Source organism: Centroberyx affinis, unplaced genomic scaffold (genome assembly GCF_046629955.1).
Source record: "Centroberyx affinis isolate AG114_WGS23_722 - 3 ecotype Tasmania unplaced genomic scaffold, CSIRO-AGI_Caff_v1 ptg000290l_1, whole genome shotgun sequence".
NCBI classification, from domain to species: domain Eukaryota; kingdom Metazoa; phylum Chordata; class Actinopteri; order Beryciformes; family Berycidae; genus Centroberyx; species Centroberyx affinis.
This window is the reverse complement of record NW_027278969.1, coordinates 441,083-458,831: the sequence shown is the minus strand read 5'-3', so window position 1 is coordinate 458,831 and position 17,749 is coordinate 441,083. Positions and strand designations below refer to the sequence as shown.

General features: G+C 41.1%; 4 protein-coding genes across 7 annotated transcripts; 2 read left to right on the top strand and 2 right to left on the bottom strand.

The window, feature by feature from the left end:
* Positions 1-812: 812 nt before the first annotated feature.
* On the top strand, positions 813-5,148 carry LOC139640666 (serine/threonine-protein phosphatase PP1-beta catalytic subunit-like). 3 transcript variants are annotated; one of them, XM_071514860.1, is made up of 8 exons: positions 813-865; positions 1,921-2,052; positions 2,799-3,029; positions 3,445-3,549; positions 3,677-3,748; positions 4,260-4,411; positions 4,794-4,928; positions 5,024-5,148. In XM_071514860.1, exons 1-8 carry the CDS (start codon positions 814-816, stop codon positions 5,126-5,128), a joined length of 984 nt encoding a protein of 327 aa, XP_071370961.1. In that variant the 5' UTR covers position 813; the 3' UTR covers positions 5,129-5,148. The 3 variants fall into 3 exon arrangements, with proteins under 3 accessions (XP_071370961.1, XP_071370953.1, XP_071370968.1); XM_071514852.1 differs by having other exon boundaries at positions 814-880; positions 1,900-2,052; XM_071514867.1 differs by lacking the exon at positions 1,921-2,052 and having other exon boundaries at positions 814-865.
* Positions 5,149-5,243: 95 nt separating this feature from the next.
* On the bottom strand, positions 5,244-12,424 carry bpnt1 (bisphosphate nucleotidase 1). The gene is made up of 9 exons (XM_071514878.1): positions 12,348-12,424; positions 11,561-11,682; positions 11,252-11,356; positions 10,935-11,042; positions 10,692-10,740; positions 9,393-9,484; positions 9,109-9,306; positions 7,994-8,099; positions 5,244-7,711 (listed from the first exon to the last, which is right to left on the bottom strand). The coding sequence occupies exons 2-9, from the start codon at positions 11,678-11,680 to the stop codon at positions 7,560-7,562; spliced, it is 930 nt and encodes a 309-aa protein (XP_071370979.1). The 5' UTR covers positions 11,681-11,682; positions 12,348-12,424; the 3' UTR covers positions 5,244-7,559.
* On the top strand, positions 12,292-17,237 carry grcc10 (gene rich cluster, C10 gene). Of its 2 annotated transcripts, XM_071514901.1 has the most exons (4): positions 15,059-15,150; positions 16,074-16,127; positions 16,353-16,529; positions 16,690-17,237. In XM_071514901.1, exons 2-4 carry the CDS (start codon positions 16,076-16,078, stop codon positions 16,827-16,829), a joined length of 369 nt encoding a protein of 122 aa, XP_071371002.1. In that variant the 5' UTR covers positions 15,059-15,150; positions 16,074-16,075; the 3' UTR covers positions 16,830-17,237. The 2 variants fall into 2 exon arrangements, with proteins under 2 accessions (XP_071371008.1, XP_071371002.1); XM_071514907.1 differs by lacking the exons at positions 15,059-15,150; positions 16,074-16,127 and adding an exon at positions 12,292-12,304.
* On the bottom strand, positions 13,108-15,048 carry saysd1 (SAYSVFN motif domain containing 1). Its single transcript, XM_071514890.1, has 2 exons — positions 14,569-15,048; positions 13,108-14,020 (listed from the first exon to the last, which is right to left on the bottom strand). Exons 1-2 carry the CDS (start codon positions 14,797-14,799, stop codon positions 13,697-13,699), a joined length of 555 nt encoding a protein of 184 aa, XP_071370991.1. The 5' UTR covers positions 14,800-15,048; the 3' UTR covers positions 13,108-13,696.
* Positions 17,238-17,749: the final 512 nt, after the last annotated feature.

Below are 17,749 nucleotides of genomic sequence, written 5' to 3'. Positions count from 1 at the left end.
AGCCTTTTGGTACATTTCAAATTCACCTTAACAAATTATGCACATGCCCATTACTGTCTACCAGATTTATGCCACCACTGTTGGATGGGTGGAAGGAGGATTGTGATAGCACACAGGTTGGCTCTCCATTCGGTCTGCCAGACCAGGCTAAATTTGAGGGATCCCCATTCCTGACATGTGGCTTACTGTGGTTATCAGCATGCTGTAGCCTATTGACTGTGCAGATGTAGAACTCTCTAATGTTAGCCTGGCACACTGCTGCATGTTATCTAATAATAAAAAGACTTATCTAATAATGAAGTACAGCCAAAGCAGAAAGTGTAAATGGTAAAGCCGTAAAATGAATGAATTGTGAGATGGAAAATGGAATAGAAAAGCACATTAATAAATGAAAAACAAATGTAAACTTTACATACCTTTTTAAAAATGGTTTTGCACATCGGTTTATAAAATAGTAATTTTGATCAGAGATAGAATTTTGAAATGGAATTATGAATTGACTGATGAAATTACCATTTTATTAAATGTTTTATGAACAGTTTTATTGTGTCATTTAAATGTCAAATTAATTCATCCATTTATAAATTGTTTTTAATTGAGGTATTATTAAGAAATAACAATTAATCACTTGACAAGTCTATAATTATAAGGGTGATACGCAAAAACGTCCATAGTTCCCTTCTTCCTGACAACTAATACAGTAATTAGTATTTGATTGGCTGATCCATAGGCGTGTCTGGTCATGTTTCACCCCTACAAGTCAAATTTCAGGGCGGATTTTGCCCGTTCGCTCTGCCTGTAGGTGTCAGAAACATGGCGGAAAGCGAATTGAACGTTGACAGCATCATTTCTCGATTGCTGGAAGGTAGCGTAGCATTAAGAGATTCTGTATTTCTGTAGCCTTTGTTACGAAAATGAGTGAATTGCATGTTTTGCTGTTTGTAGTTAGCAACTGAAAATAAATCAAAATTCATTTTCACATGTCGTAACCTTATCTGTGTTGCTCAGCAAACGGTAAGCTAACCGAGGTAGCGTTCCCACTCCAAGAGTTACGTTATCATGGCAGTCAGAACCACTACTAGCTAATGTTGGCTTGCATCTGATTGTCCTCAGCTGTCGTCAAACCCCTTTCCTGGGGCACTGTGAGGGGGGAATGGGGAGAGAGTGCTGAAATCAACAATTTAGCTTGCTAACCTGCTGTCAGAGAGCTGTATTAACCAGTAGTATGGCTACTGCTTGTATTCTTCTGATAAGAGTCAGGGCAGGTTAGGGTTCTGTTCGTGTGGTTGCTAAGTAACGTTACCTGGTCTTGTTGTTAGCAAGGCATTAGTTAGCTAGCTGCTGCCACCCGGGACACACCCCCTTTCAGTAAGAAATCACTGAAGCCTGCATGGACTTGCCGCTTTATTGTTATCTGACTTGTTAGTCTAGTTCGAGCCAGTGCCACATAACTAGCTAGCTCGTTAATGTTTTATTGGTTGTAGCCTAGTTGTAGCCATAGAGCTGCCCTCCAGACTTTTGTCCCACTTGGAGCACACCGCCCACACTCACACATTTCCAGCTGGGCCAACAAGCTGTTCATTCCTTTACCTGCCAGTTCATTTGTGAAGGGAACTAACAACCTGTTTTGACTGGAGTGAATCCGTTATGTCATCCCAGGCATAAAAAAGCAAATGCAAAACAATGGTTAGCTAATGAAACTAGCTAATTAATTGGCCAACTGCAACTGCTGAATTTGATACACGTTTGTTAGAATCACATGAGAATGGTGGCAGGTAACAAATTCCCCTTCAAATCTGCAATTAAGAAGGTGGAGGTGTTTGATAAGTGTTTGAACTAGCAGTGATTCAATTCACCTTCATCCCTTATATGATCTACCCCTGTGGAGACTAATACACTCATTGCACTTTTGCCTTGCAGTGCGAGGATGTCGTCCGGGGAAGATAGTACAGATGACAGAGGCGGAGGTGCGGGGGCTCTGCATCAAGTCCCGAGAGATTTTCCTCAGCCAGCCTATCCTGCTAGAGCTGGAGGCTCCGCTCAAAATCTGTGGTGAGTCCAGAATCTGTCACCATCAACTAAAGATTTGCATGTGGCACTCCATCATTATCGTATACACTGGAGAGCGATGGGATGATGTGTAAGAGGTTGTGGGCCAGATGCAAACTCATGGTGTCAGGAGTACATGGTGTGTGCCTTTAGCCCCACTGAGCCACCAGGACGCCTCCCGCAGTGTTTTAAGCAAGGGTTCACAATTTATCTCCATCATAGTGCAAGTTAAAAATAATCCAAACCAAGATAATCCAAAAGTCTCTCTAATGCACCAGAATGTCCTAGTTGTCTCCAAAAATAAGTGAAAAACCATGTTGTTTTGACAAAATAATTGAACATGTTGGAGGTCCATGCAGCTGAGCACTGCAAGTAGAGCAGGAGGATATTAATGGGAACTCCCTAGGGTGCCGCCGTGTGTGTGTTTGTGTGTGTGTGAGAGAGAGAGTGACTTATATCATCTCCCATTTCAGCAAAGATGGTTTTTCATGCTTAAGCCTCCTAACTCTCGTAAAAGAACCACTAAGCATCCACCAAATGGCAAAAGTTATTGCAATATATTTTGATACAAAAAAAGTCACAATTTACATAGTGGAGCTGAAGAAGAGGTTGTGGCTTTATATCACAACGATAATGACATTAACAGTAAAGACATTCTCTATTTAATCCAACTCCATTTAATCCCATCTGTTTGCTTAAATGCCAAGTTCATGCCTGATATTGTTACTCGTTGGTGTTACTCATTCCAGGTGATATCCATGGACAGTACACAGATTTGCTGAGGCTATTTGAGTATGGCGGCTTCCCTCCGGAGGCCAACTACCTGTTCCTGGGGGATTACGTGGACAGAGGGAAACAGTCGCTGGAGACCATCTGCCTGCTGCTGGCCTACAAGATCAAATACCCAGAAAACTTCTTCTTGCTCAGGGGGAACCACGAGTGTGCCTCCATTAACCGCATCTACGGCTTCTATGATGAGTGTAAGCTGGGAAACGCATACCGTCATTTATACTGGCTGCATATGCATACTGTTTGTTGAATTACTTTAGTTAGGAGACTTACTTTCACAACCAAACAAGCTTTTTATCATAATGTTATCAGTTCCATTCCAGTAAAAGTAACTTTATACCCGAAAGAGATAGTTTGAGATAGTCACTGATTCCATCTTTTCATATTCATTCTCTGTGGAGCTGTGGCTTCACAAATTAGGGAACAGGACTTTTTTTTCCTCATTTCTAATCAAGGGAGAGTGTACTGAAGTTTACCAAGAGGAACTGAGCAGCCTTAGGGCATAAAAATATAAAATCTGAATGTGTATTCCCTGTTCAAAGTCTCATCTTATCTCCTACAAGTGTGATTTCTATGTGATTTTAACTATTGCTTTTTTTTCCCCAGGCAAGCGCAGATTCAACATAAAGCTCTGGAAGACCTTCACAGACTGTTTTAACTGTCTGCCAATTGCTGCCATTATCGATGAGAAGATCTTCTGCTGCCACGGAGGTTTGTCAAGTGTCTGTATTATGTCATCAGAATCAACTCCATTTCTCCTGTACGTTGTTATGCACCAGGGATTTGCTGCAGTGTGATGTGGCGTGGCCGCTTTAACAGCATCATCCGTTCCCCTCAGGTCTCTCACCTGATCTGCAGTCCATGGAGCAAATCCGCCGCATCATGAGACCCACCGATGTCCCTGATACAGGTCTGGTGTCCCGTGTGTTTGTGTTTAGGAACAAATGGGGGGACAAAAGCCCTATCAGCTGCCGGCAAATTTTACATGGGGTCACCAGGAAAAGAGCTAGTTAGTTATCTCATGAGTCTAATGACATATCTGTGTCTCTTGATTATGACAAATTCATAATAAAAGTTAAAAATCAAATTGTCATCACACTACCTAGATTGTGTAAATCTGAATGAAAAGTGCAACCTTTTATCTAGAAAACTGATGCAATCACTGTAACATGGCTACAATAAGTGAAGTGCCACTTGATATTGATTTATAATCCGAGACAAACCGACAATTTTTCAGATGGATTTTTCAATTTCAGATGGAATTTTTGGGTATAGTGGAAAATAAATGATGTTCTCATTTTCGGGCAAGATAAAATCTATTGCTGGACCTTCCCCCTGGTAGTCCAAAGAAAGGCTTCTACAGTATATTTTCGCTGCTGGCTGACTACTGTTGCCGACTGACTCGTGCCTCTTTGTGCCAGGCCTGCTGTGTGACCTGCTGTGGTCAGACCCAGATAAAGACGTGCAGGGCTGGGGGGAGAACGACCGGGGAGTCTCCTTCACCTTCGGGGCCGACGTGGTCAGCAAGTTCCTCAACCGCCACGACCTGGACCTCATCTGCCGAGCCCATCAGGTAAACACACGTAATCCCCTGTGATAACAATGATACTGCGGAGAATTAAATGTGGTTTGACAATTTTAATCAAATGGAACAACAAATAGGTTTTACAAAAGAGCGCTGTGCAGAGAAGGCTAAAAATGCCAAAATACATTTTATTAAAAAACCTAAAAGCATAGATCAAAACAGAATAAAAGCAGTCAAAAGCATGGTAAATGTTTAAATGTAGTATGGGCACTCCTTTGGCTTCTCATTTACTGATCAGAAGTGATGAATTAACTCTGCTGCAGCTTCTCTTTCACAGGAACATTGACTGTATTCTTTTGCTTGCACGCCTGCCAGGACCTTGAGCTTTTCACTCATAAAAAGCAAAATAATTCATCCTGTTCCCCTGCAGGTGGTTGAAGACGGCTACGAGTTCTTTGCCAAACGACAGCTGGTGACGCTGTTCTCTGCCCCCAACTACTGCGGGGAGTTTGACAACGCAGGCGGCATGATGAGCGTGGACGAGTCCCTCATGTGCTCCTTTCAGGTAAACAAACAAAACAAAAAAAAAAGCTCAAGTCTTTCTCACGCAGGCAGGTGAACACGTGGGTTTTGTACTAACATCGTCATCCTGTCTTTCAGATCCTGAAGCCGTCGGAGAAAAAAGCGAAGTACCAGTACGGGGGAGTGAATTCGGGACGTCCCGTCACCCCGCCCCGTACCGCTCAAGCCCCCAAAAAGAGGTGAGCAGCTGGCCCGTCCCCCCCCCGACTCTCCTGCCCCCCCTCTTCCAAATCTCTGGCCCACGTCCCTGCAGGCTGTCCCAAACACTCCAGCCTCCTCCTCTGTCAGCTTGTTCATGTGTAAACAGAAATTTAAGGAGTGTTTTCTTTTCTTTTTTTTTGCTTGTTTGTTGGGTATTTTTATTAATACGTGACAGTGATTCTTTTTTTCTTTCTTTTTATCATTTTCAATGCCATGGAATGTGTTGCTCAGCCCTCACTAGTAGTCCGTTCAGCAATATAAAAACCAACCTCTTGCGGAATGGGCAACATGTTTGGAAAGGATGCTTCTCTGCCTTCAGATAACCAGTTTCCATAGTGACTTTGTGAATGCGTGTGCACGCGTGTGTGTTGGTGTGACTGAGACGGGTTCTTTGCCCTAGCCAATGTAAAAACCATAGATTCTTCCAGACCATAGGGTCAAATATTCCCTGTCTTACCTTTTATTCTACTAATGTTCATGCAATTTGCTCAGTTACTGTCATTGCCCTTCCATATATTGGCTCCAGTAGGACACTGGTTCAGTATTGCTAGTTGGCATTACCTTCCCTTTGACTCACGAATGTTTGTTCTCCCCATGGAGATATTATATTAATGAAATACTGAGATTTTGAAAATACAAGTGCAATAAATATTGCTAAAAATCTTGTATGCAAGCATACATATTTGTAGGCCACTCATTCATTATAGCCTATGTGACATTTAAAAAAACAAAGGACACCATACACTATCTCAAAAAGGACCTTCATATAGATGCTCCGCAGCCTCTTTTCATACCAAACTCCTTTCTGTGAATGTGACTTTCTTCTGTGGAAATGGAAGAGTGGAAGTGGCTTTTCCCTTGTGTCTATGAGAGAGCATCTGTGGTTGGATTTATACAAGAGCAGAATATTGGATTTTCAATCCTATGTGACGCAGATTTGATCTTTTCATTGTTGATTTAAAAGGGAAAAACAGATCTTGGCAACCATAGGGGTCAAAAATCTGATTTTCTGTTCTTAAATAAATCCTGTGAGTGTGTGGAAAGTGTTAAAAACACCAGTGAGCAGATCCAGTGAGGAGAAAAAAACATGTCCCTCAACTTGCCAAGTAGTAGTTTAGAAAAATAGAGACAAAGCCGCCAGTGCAAAGCAGAGGCTAAATAATAAAAATGTGTACAACACGGCATATACTGCAAGTCATCTGCTGGATACAGGGCTTTGTAAAGTAATCACTTGCACTGGCCCACAGTTTCTATGTTACATGCTGAATAAGAAATGGACATAAAGGCACGACAAGGTAGTTGTCAGTATATTCATTTTGAAAGGTGATCACAGCTCCGCACAACACATTGGGAGAGCTGTTTGTTATTCACATCATTAGATATTCTCAGACATTGATCTTCCTTGTACATCCAATCATTGGAAATCGCATGACATTGTAAAGAAGTCAAGCTCAAGCTCATCAAGTTGAGACAGATGGCATTTTGTTGTTGTTTGCATTGTGCTAGCATATTACATTACTCCCACCTAGTGGTAATTGAATAAAGTAAATAACTTTCATCTCACTAATGAACATTTAACCTATGTATTTTATTTATTTGGATCTCGCCTTTTGCCTTGTAAATCTATTGGTCTTCAAGTTGGAAACAGTATGTTGTTTAAAAACAGTTTTGAGATTTGTACAAGTTTGCTTCAAACTGAGTGAAATAAATGGAAGTGCTGTTGACCCTGCTCTCTGCTTGTGTTATTTCAGATTATTTAAATGTAGAGTGATGTTGAATGATATAAAAGTTGAGGTAATTCAGTCAAGTGTGATCTTGAAATCATAATGTTTGATCTTATGTGCTGTTGAAAAGGTTACTCATATATTGCCGTTTTACAAACTGATCTTTACATGGAGCTCAAGTCAGATTTTTGGGAATGTTGATTTAAGGTGATAAAAAGTGAAAATTAGTTTGCTCTATGAGATGTGAAAACTCAAAACTAAAGCTAGGATGCTAATCTGCAATTTCAACAAGTGAATCAGTGTTTTAATGCACAACCATAATGTTCCACAATGTACAATCAAAAGCTTTTATAAGTTATTACAAATATACAAAAATCATGTATGCTATGTAATAGAAACTTAGATAGTGTTGTTGCTTCTTGAAATGTCCCATACCAACTGTTTCTCATTCATTATGACAGCTGCATGAGATTATTCTCTTATAAGTAGGATTTGCATAAAAAAAATCTATTCATTTATTGTTCAAGGTTTTATGACAATTTCTGTTTGACACAAAGAAGGTTCCTCTACATATATGCACAGGAACTCTATTTCTCTTTATGGATTTTAACCTTTTGTGGCTGATTCTCTGCACCACAAAAAGACAACACAGTGTTTTTGCCGTCTCCTATTTCACACTGAGGCAGACCTCAGTCTGACTTCAGGGCTTGTAGCACTGACTGTGGCACTCTGCTGACATAGTACTGGTGGTTGCGTAGCGTAGCCAGCACCCCAGCAGAGTTCATGTGCTTTACATTAGCGTCGTAGCAGTATGCATTGCCGCGCATATCAGTCAGTTTACCTGAAGAAGAAAAAACAAGAGGAACTAGATGAATAATTATATCGCAAAACATTTTTACAAACAGCTAAATTTGTCCTCTACTGCTACACAGAATCAAGTATCACAACACCAGTCACAGAACAAGTCAAAGAACAGAAAAGTATGCAAGCTGTAAAATATAAATGTAATGTTTGTTTTAAAAGCATTCTTTGAAATGTGTACATGGGGACTCATATTTACATATTAATGCCACCAACATGTTCTGCTACAGACAGGAAGGATGTTTTTTTGTTTTTTTTTTACCTCCAACAGCATGCAGAATGGCTTCAGGAGCACAAGTGTCCCACTTCTTGCATCCTGGACTGGCAAAGACGTAAGCAGAGGCCTTCCCCTCCACAAGCTGGATAATCTGCAGAGAGATGATTCATGTAAGCAGGCATTCCTCAGGCCACAGCAGCCTGCTTCCCTGGTGCTGCTAATACTAATAGACTAGTTCTAAACAAACTTATTTACCATGAGTTCAGTTTACCACATAGAATCCTCCTTTTACAAAATACAGTCTTTCATAATCATCTAACCAAAAGAAATAAGTCGTTTTCTATAAAGCACACTTATCAGCTCATCATATAAAGGACAATAGAACATAAAATTAACTGCATTTTCAGTTTCTCCCCAATGACATTGCATGAGACAGATGCTTTTTCTTCCTCTGACATACCACTTCCTGTTTCTGTAGTTAATGGTAATGGACCTGACCGTAACTGTGCTATCTTTGGCTTCTGGACTAGTTTTACTTTTTTTTTTTTAAATAAGGTGCTGGCATATAACTACTACTACTCAGAAGCAATGCTACAAAGTACCACACAATCAGGAAAATATAAAATACATTAAAAACAACGATGAAAACAGAAAATGAATACCAACAAATATAAAGTCAATATAGAAAACATTAAATTCAAATAGGGGAAAACTAGTATTGGAGCACCACACAACATAAATAAACAAAATACTTTACTTTGGCTATGGTTCTTTGTTGATGAAAGTAGGATTGGACAACCTTAACTTCTATTTCTAAATTTAGTTTGGGGTCAAAGACAGCACCAAGGTTCCTAACCATGCATTTCACATTTGTAGGCACCAAGGTCATTTTCAGTGATGCCTATTGCCGTTTAGGAGCCAAACAAGATTAAATCCGATTGGTTGTCAGGGAGCTGGATGAAGTTTCCAGACATCCAACATGTAATGTCAGCAAAACAGTTTAGAAGGCTGTCCTGAGCTGCTTTGCTGTTTGGCCTGAAGCTAAGTAAAGCTGTGTGTCGTCTGCATAATGATGAAAATTGTGTTGGAATATAGTATGTCACCCAGAGGGACCGAGTATAATGACACACAAACAGGCTCAACTCTACATCCCATCTCACCTTATTTCCAGCTCCGCCCACTCTTATGACCTCGTGAGGCTCCATGGCGTCTACGCAGTCCATGACTTGCTTGTTGCTATGGGAACGCGTGGTGGTGACAATGCGTCTCTCACCCGGGACTTCCCGCAGCTGGAACCCGAACGCCCCCAGTCCCAGCATTCCCCACATGGTTCTTCCCAGCTCCGCCCCGGCTCCGAGCTGAGGAGGCAAAAAAGAGAGCGGGTCAAAATTTGGTGCGGCGGCTTTCGGGGACGGCAGCGGGGATCGTTTAGTCTGGTCTGTACCTGGTAGTTGTAGAAAGGCTGGTTGATGACGCCGGCGATGGCTCTGCCTCCGTATGCAATACCAATGAGTACAGTCACGTTATCCAGGAGCCCTGGGGTCAGAATACCAGGATGTTAGCTGAAAGCCACTTAACAAAGCAAACACTTTTAATTAAGCTATGTAAACGTTTCCACTGTGAGCAGCAAGGTGTCAAGGTAGCGTTTAGTTGCAGGACAGAAAGAAAAAGAGAATTTGAATCTTAGTTGCTCATTAAAAGTCTCCCTTCGTTCTCTGTCCAGCATGAGCACATTCTACGCTCTAACTAACACGGCCGGGGTTTGGGTTTCTAATCACACAGTCCCGAGTCCTTCTATCTGTCACCATACAGAGAGCCGTGCTGACAGGCTGAGAGGCATCCGGCCCTGTGTGCGGCGTGTGGGCCTCAGCTGGGAGGTGGAGACGCCTCGCCGCTGCTCAGCCGGGAGAGAGAGAGAGAGAAAGAAAGAGAGGGACCGATGGACAGAGGAAGAAGGGATGATGTAGAGAAGAGGAAAAAGTGAAAGGGAAAGTGAAGGTTCAGCCCCGATACCCAAGAGCCAGAATGCAGCCCAGCAAGAAAATGATAAACAGAAAAGCCTTTGCATCCCAATGTCAAAAAAGGAGAATGAAATAAAAGAGACACTGTAGTAACTGATGATATAACAACTGTAGGATTATGTAATAACTTGTCAACATGTATTAAAACCTGTTAATGTAATGAATTGCTTACATTATTACATTAATTGACAATTATTATTCATAAGGTGTCATAATAATATTGACTACTAATGTAATAACTTGAGTTATTCCAGTCTTCTTATTGTTAGTCAATATTTGGACATCATCAGTTAAAAATACGTTGCACCCCTTATGAAGTAATAACCACCAGTTAGTTTAATTTGATGTTATTACATTATCTAGGAATTAATTACATTAACAGGTTTTATTACATTTTCAACTCATTGAGAGGGACACTATATTACATTTTGACAAGTTATTCCATTATGTGGTAGTTATTGCATTATCAGTTGCTACAGACCTGAAGGGCAGATGTAACATACAAGGTTCAGCCAGACAGTGATAGCAGCTGGTGGAGCCAGTTCAACTCATCAGCTAAATGTATTGAAAAAATGCCCAGTGAGCCTCTTGGCCAAAAACTGGATAGTTCACTATTAAGTTTCAGCTCACAGGGCGAAAAACAAACAATTCCAAGTATTTGCAGGGCCTATTGTGTGTTATAGAGACAGATGTAAAAAAAAATGCACATTTGAAGAGCTTACCTTCAGTATATTCCTTTGTGCCATCGAGCGGATCGACCCACACAACTAGCTGAGAGTTAGAAACAATCAGTCAGAAGCAGTGTGTGCATACAGTAAGACTCAACAGTTTCTTCACTACAACTGTACTGCAGCTGTTTGTAAAGGTTGTGATACACAGGGAACATACTGCATAGTGTCCTCATACCTACTACTGAAAATATTATCCACCAAACACTGTGTATTTCTACATGTCTTGGCTGTTACCTCCTCCTCTTTCAGGCCGCTATATTCCGCTGGACAGGTCTTCAGGAGGATTTCCTCAGCCTGGCTGTTCTCAATGAGGTCCTCCTTTACCTCCTCGGCCGGAAGGTCCTACATGAACGGGGGGACAAAGCCTAATATTATCATGCTTCTATTTTTTAAGGATATATTCATTTTACTACATAGTATATAGTACAGGGTGACAAGAAAGATTGAAGGGGGGCGGGGGGTGGCCTTGCAGTCCTTGGGCCCCATTTGGACTAACAAGATCAAGAACACATGGTCCAACAAAACACACTGCCTTCCCTGCACACACTCACCTCCTCCCCAATGATGGTAAGTTTGGGGAAGCGTTTGGACAGAGAGGCACAGATGCTCTGCTGTGCTAGTCTGTCTGCTAGTGTCTGCAGATCATTAGCCCCGGTCTGTGCATGGGAAAAAAACAAGTTGAAACCATCCATCCCAGTCCAGTCACTGTATCATTATTATCTGCCTTTGGCCCCACTGACAGTCAGCGGTAAACTCCAGTGCAGACAACAGTGACAGTATTTACACTGTGGCACAGTCTGTTTTATCTGCATTCTGCACTGGGATTTTTAATACAGAATATAAATGGGATTCGATGGCACCTTTTCCACAATGCCAAGCTCTCCACTGTGAAGGACTTTCCTCACAATGGCTCCAGCCTTTTCAGCCACACTGTAGGCAGAGGCCACCAGGCGCATCACCACCGCAGGGTTTCCAGACATGACTGGAGGATAGAAACAGAATACCTTAAACACACATTCACACACACACAACTAATACCTGGTTCTATAGTCTGAGGCACAGGACATGATGATCACCATACACTGAATATACAAAATATTAGGGACATCTTGCTGATGTTGAGTTGCAGTCCCTTTTACACAATCCACATCTCAACTGTCTCATACCTTAAAATGCTTCTATATCTACATCTCCTGCTTTGTGATTGGTGTAGGTTTAATAAGGGAAATCAATAAGGGATAATGTACTTCATGAAAAGAGTGTACCTAATATTTTGAACGTTCAGTGTGTTCTTCCACTGTCCTCTCATGTGCTCAATCAAGGACACAGAGGATCAAACCTAAATCTCAAGTGTGAGCAGGCAATTTTGGCTTTTAGAGTATTTAGCTAGCGAGAGAGAGAGAGAGAGAGAGAGAGAGAGAGAGAGAGAGAGAGAGAGAGAGAGAGAGAGAGAGAGAGAGAGAGAGAGAGAGAGAGAGAGAGAGAGAGAGAGAGACTATAGTACATTCACACTGCAATGAGAATGTATACACACACCTTCAGCTTCTGTAGTTGCAGCTAATATGCTGATGAATCAACAATAGTAATCCCCATGAATAATATAAGTTAAAAAAAAAGTCTAGATAATGAAGCGGGACACATACTTACTGATGCTAAGGCAGAGAGTCGTCAAGCTTCGTTCGCTTCGCTCAGGTACCTGGCGTTGAGTTTTCCAAAATAGCGAACCGTAGGAAGTGCTAAGGGCTTTCAGTCAAAGACGAAGAACAAGATAGTTCACTTCTTATTAAACCCTATGGAAACCATGATGGAAACCCTTGTCCACTAGCCCGGAAGAGACACACATTGCAGCTGGCAGCTGGCGTGATAGCTAGTTAATGCATATAGCAGCTAATTTACGCAACAACCTTCATGAATATTCATTGCGGATATATGACAGCGATATAGGCTACTGCCAATGCAGGAGTAAACTACTGTAAACTGTAAACTAAACGGAACTGCTGATTTTTTTTCACCAATTTAAGGTCTCACAGATAGACTTTGGCTCAGTCAAATAAACCTCTCGCAGGAAAAAATATTGAACCAAACGAGGGACACGTTCATTAACTTCAAGGTAAAACCAGGTGGTCTAGTTTACCTAACGGCAATTAAGCGAAGGCGGAAGTATGTAGGAGTGAAGCCTCTCGCTTTCACTGCATATTTTACACTCTCTCGTTCGCAAAGGCGGAAGTAACTCATACGAAGGTGGGTCCAAGTGTCCGTCGAGTTTCATGACAGACTGAACAGGCCTAAAAAATTGAAGATGAAAACAGGAGGAAAGCTGAGGCCTTTCAGCTCAGGCCTGATATAAGAAAAAAATCAAAAGAAAACGGGTACAAACAGCATTGTTGGACATTGCAGAATACTTTATTAAACTTAAAAGGCTTTTGAATTTGAGTAAGTAATATTTCTTTAATTACATGTGCTAAAATCAGCTTTCCCCTTATCTTCTCTGAGTATTGTGTCATTTTGTGCTCCTGCTCAACAGGAGGAAGACTTATCGGTCTGTCCCAGGACAGACCGATAAGTCTACTTGAGTCCACATCAAAGGTGTCGTTCACACTCCTGACTACCAGTCCCATGTTTTCTATCAATTCCATGTCAGTTATTAAAAGAAAATGAAGTAAACATTGAAGGTTAAAGATAGATTTTTAAGCCCTGAGACAAATGGGGCAGTTTGAAAGGGGGTTTATCCCAATTTTATAAAAGTGCTCTCAGTCACATTGTACATACATGAAGTAATAGTTTTTGAGTTTTCATTTAAAGGTGTAAGGATATGAATCTCAAATGAATACCTGTGTTGCACCGACATAATTATATTGAAGTCCCTGTTGTAAGATATATCCCTGTATAGAACTGATTTTATTGAAAAAAAAAAGTCTAAATCAATTTATTGTAGGGCAATTGGTGATCTGAGATATACATTTGTAAATCATGTGTTTCCATCCCAGAGAGTGACTTTATCTGTTGGCCAGTGGTCTGTAACCCATTTCTCCCTCCAGCTGCTCTGCAGTGAGCGCGCCCAGCAGAGGCTGACAGTCCGGATTGAAGACAGAATAAGCGCTCAGCTCTCCGGGTTCGCGGGCGGCCGGGCTGCGGAGTCCTTCGTACAGCCAGTAGAAGAGGGAGATGAGGAAAAAAGGCAGGCCGAAATCCAGCTCAGCAAACAGTCCGAGGAGAACCAGCCAAAGCAGCATTTTGAGCAAAGTCAGGTTGGAGAAGGCGAGTTGTGTGGAGCCAAGCCATCTGCCCAGAGCGCTGTCCAGCAGCCAGGCATCAAGGGCCTGAAGGGAAGACACAGGAGAAGCTCAGGGACTGGGCTCAACACCTTTCATCAGTAGGAGTTTTAAATACTACACTGCTAACTTGGTATGACTTACCGAGTAGCAATATATAGACAGTGGTGGAAAGAGTACTAGAATGTCCTACTCAAGTAGAAGCACTGTTACTTTGCTGATATTTTACTTAAGTAGAAGTAAAAGTACTTCTGTAAAAATGTACTGAAGTAAAAGTAAAAAGTGGCTCATTTAAAATGTACTCAGAGTAAAAGTTACTGTTAGTGACCTTTTCCAGAGATTAAACTAGATTCCTTTAATTGGAATATCTGGAAATGATAAAATAAAGTGCACCAACAAAGTAAAGCCAGATTACTCTTCTCTTCTTTCCTGCAATTTGTACTCTGTAATGGATGTGATTTAAAATGTAACTAAGTACAATACAATACTAGTACAGTCTATGGTGCCCACAGGACAGGAGGAATTTGCTTGTCCGTTTTAATGAAAAGGTTTAAGAACCACTGAAAAAAAATCATCCCATAAATGAAATAACTTACATCGACTTGAGTATTAGTACTTGAGTCCCTTGAACTCGGAGGTGTCGCAGTGTTTGCCAGTTCCTCTGACTGTTTGCTGCCAGCTGTTGTTGCTGATTCATTTGTACTGTCCGGCTGGACAGCTGTGTCCGCTACTGTTAGTGTTTTGGACTGAGGAACGGTACATTCGTCCTTTCTGGTCGCATTCTCAGCCTTTCTTCGGGCTCTGAACTCTGCTAGCTTTTGTTCCATTACAAATCTGACATTTACCTAGCCGGGTCTGCGTGGCAAAACAGGTAGTACCGCACCAGGAAGCTGCCAGGAATATTACAACTCATTCAAAACATATGTAGTCACCGAGGTTACTTCTTTCTCAGAATCGTTTACAATATTATCTATGTGTCGAACGCAATAATGTCGAGTATCCTTCACTTTAGAGGCAGCATTTTGGAGAAATATCTCACTTGCTGCTCGTTTGTTTACCTTTCACGTCCGTGTATATCTGAAACTAGGACGTCGTGTCGCAAAGAGCCGTCTAATGCCGTAAACGTGTCGTTTTTCAACATAATTTTTCACTGCTCGGCTAGGTTGTTTTCATCTGAGGTGAGTACTCTAAACCGAGCATTTAATATGAAATAATTGCATGGATATATGTGTATTTAACCTGTTTATTAGGCTGCGTGTAATCCTCGCCTATGCTAGTTAGCTTGTAAGCTATAGATAGAAACCGACACCGAGAGAAAAAGTGAACGGCACGTAGTGGGGCTATCGACGACGATAGCTCAGATAATCAACTGGCTAATTCATCATCACTTAACCACACCAGTCGCTTTTATGACTGCAAGTCACTGTGGAAAATGAGTTCACCGTTAGTGGTACAGACACGACAGAAAGAGTGTCATTACGGTTAACTTAATTGCATTCCTACTAGTTAAGGACCTTATACTAACTATGAACTAAGACCAGTATGAAACGGCGTCTGTAGTTGGTTAACACATAGTACATGTCACATTTGGTAGTTTACGTGCAAATTAATTTATATATATCACTGTTTTCATTACTGTACAGAATTAGAGGATTGTGTCCATATCATTAAAACTGTCTTGCACTGTCATATCTAGTTTGGGACTGTCATTTTCAAAAATGTTACTAGTACATTCATAACAGTGACTTGTAACAGACAGTGTCTCTTTTTAAATTACTAGTAAAGTCTGAGGAGTAAATGTTACTGAGGATTGCTTGTTCAGAAAATCTCCATTGAGGCTGTTCTTAATCTCGTAAGCAGACACCCTGATGTGCACAGGGTTAACAGTTTTTAAAGGTTGTATCCAAGCTGTGAAACTCAGACCAAGGAAAAGCAAGCTGCACAATAAAATACTTCAAATTGTTGCTGGTTTAGGAGTTTAGTTTCATTCAATTCCTTGTCTTTTAAAGATACTTCTGATTCATTTTTTTTAAGGTTCATCTAAAGTTCTTCCTCCTGCTGGTTATAACCTGGAGTCTGTGTCTCTCTCCTCTCTCCCCAGACATGGCCTCAGCTCCGGCACAACAGCCCACCCTGACTGTTGAGCAGGCCAGAGGTGAGAAGAGCTGGCCTTCTTTTTTAAATGACATTTTCCATTTTCTCTAGCAGTGCTAATGACTTTCTTTCTGAGGTGACACACACCATTACTGAGGAAATATTGGAGAAACACTGGCAGCATCTGCTTTTTCATTTTAGGCTGTGTGTCTGTTTAGGAGTTGTATGTGTGTACTCTTCTTTTATAGTGTAAAAGCAGCGATATTAATGTTTTTGTGTGTTTCAGTGGTGCTCAGTGAGGTGATCCAGGCCTTCTCTGTACCGGAGAATGCAGCGCGGATGGAGGAGGCGCGTGAGAGCGCCTGCAACGACATGGGCAAGATGCTGCAGCTGGTGCTCCCTGTGGCCACCCTGATTCAGCAGGAGGTTATCAAAGCCTATGGCTTTAACAACGAAGGAGAGGGTGAGGCAGTGCTCTGTGGCCTAGAAAAGGAATGGATTTAGGCTCAATATTTGCTGATTCAGGAAGGACAGTAGGACTGATTAATCCACTTTTATGGTTTTACAGAGGTTTAGTTTACAACGGTTTTATGAAGTTGATCCTGGGTCTGTTTCACTTTCAGGTGTTCTAAAATTTGCTAGATTGGTGAAGATGTACGAGACCCAAGACCCGGAGATCGCAGCCATGTCAGCCAAACTCAAGTCTCTCCTCTTGCCACCTCTATCAACACCACCTATAGGAGGAGCCATACCAGCTTCATAGGAAATATTAACCTTCCCTGGTTTTGCTGAATGGATATCAAATGTTTATTAAGTGCAAATTGTCTGCAAGGCTACTTTCATTTAGTGCTTTTGACCTAGACGTGATCCTGTCTCCACTTCATCTCATTTTCTTCAATCTTTATGGAAAAATAACTCTTCAAACTCGCTGTGGTAATAATATACAACACATGGTTGATTTCAAGTTCCAACAAAGATGAAATCCACACCTGAGCTACATTTCTAGTTTCATTAAATGCATCCTTGCAAAAAACAATGTTACTGTAAATTATTGCTTTTTAATGTTTAATGTGTATTTATTTGTTACATATTACTTTATGGCCATTGTCATGTCATTGAACCTTAAACATTTTCTTTTGATGCCATCTTTTATACCATTTTTATAAGCTGTCGGATGTTGACAAATGTTGTCATTCTTAAGTTGTGTATTAAAATTCTTTGAGAAATCGTTTTCTGTGAATCCCGTCTCTTGTGTGGCACTGCAGCGTTCAGAGAAAAAGAAATAAGCAATACCTTCCATACATCCATATTAATAACTTTATTATTGCAATAAGGCTTTGGCAACTATGACTTTATATGTTTACTCTGTTTTTAAAAATACTTAAAGCGCTTACACACATATACATATACATATACATATATACACACATTTCCTCAAAGGCAGTTCTCCTTTGACCCTAGCTGTGGTCTTTATGAATAAAACATTGTGCCACTATATAAAGTTTGAGTTCATGTCTGGCTCCTCTCTGTTGTGGTTTTGAGTTTGGGTGCAAGCAGACACGACACTGTATGTGGCTAATAGGATTATCATAGCAGGAGAGTTATACATAAAAAAAAAATGTCTTTTGGAGACCTAGGGTCTAGGTGCAGTATGTACAACTGAAGTGTCCAAGTCACTGAAAT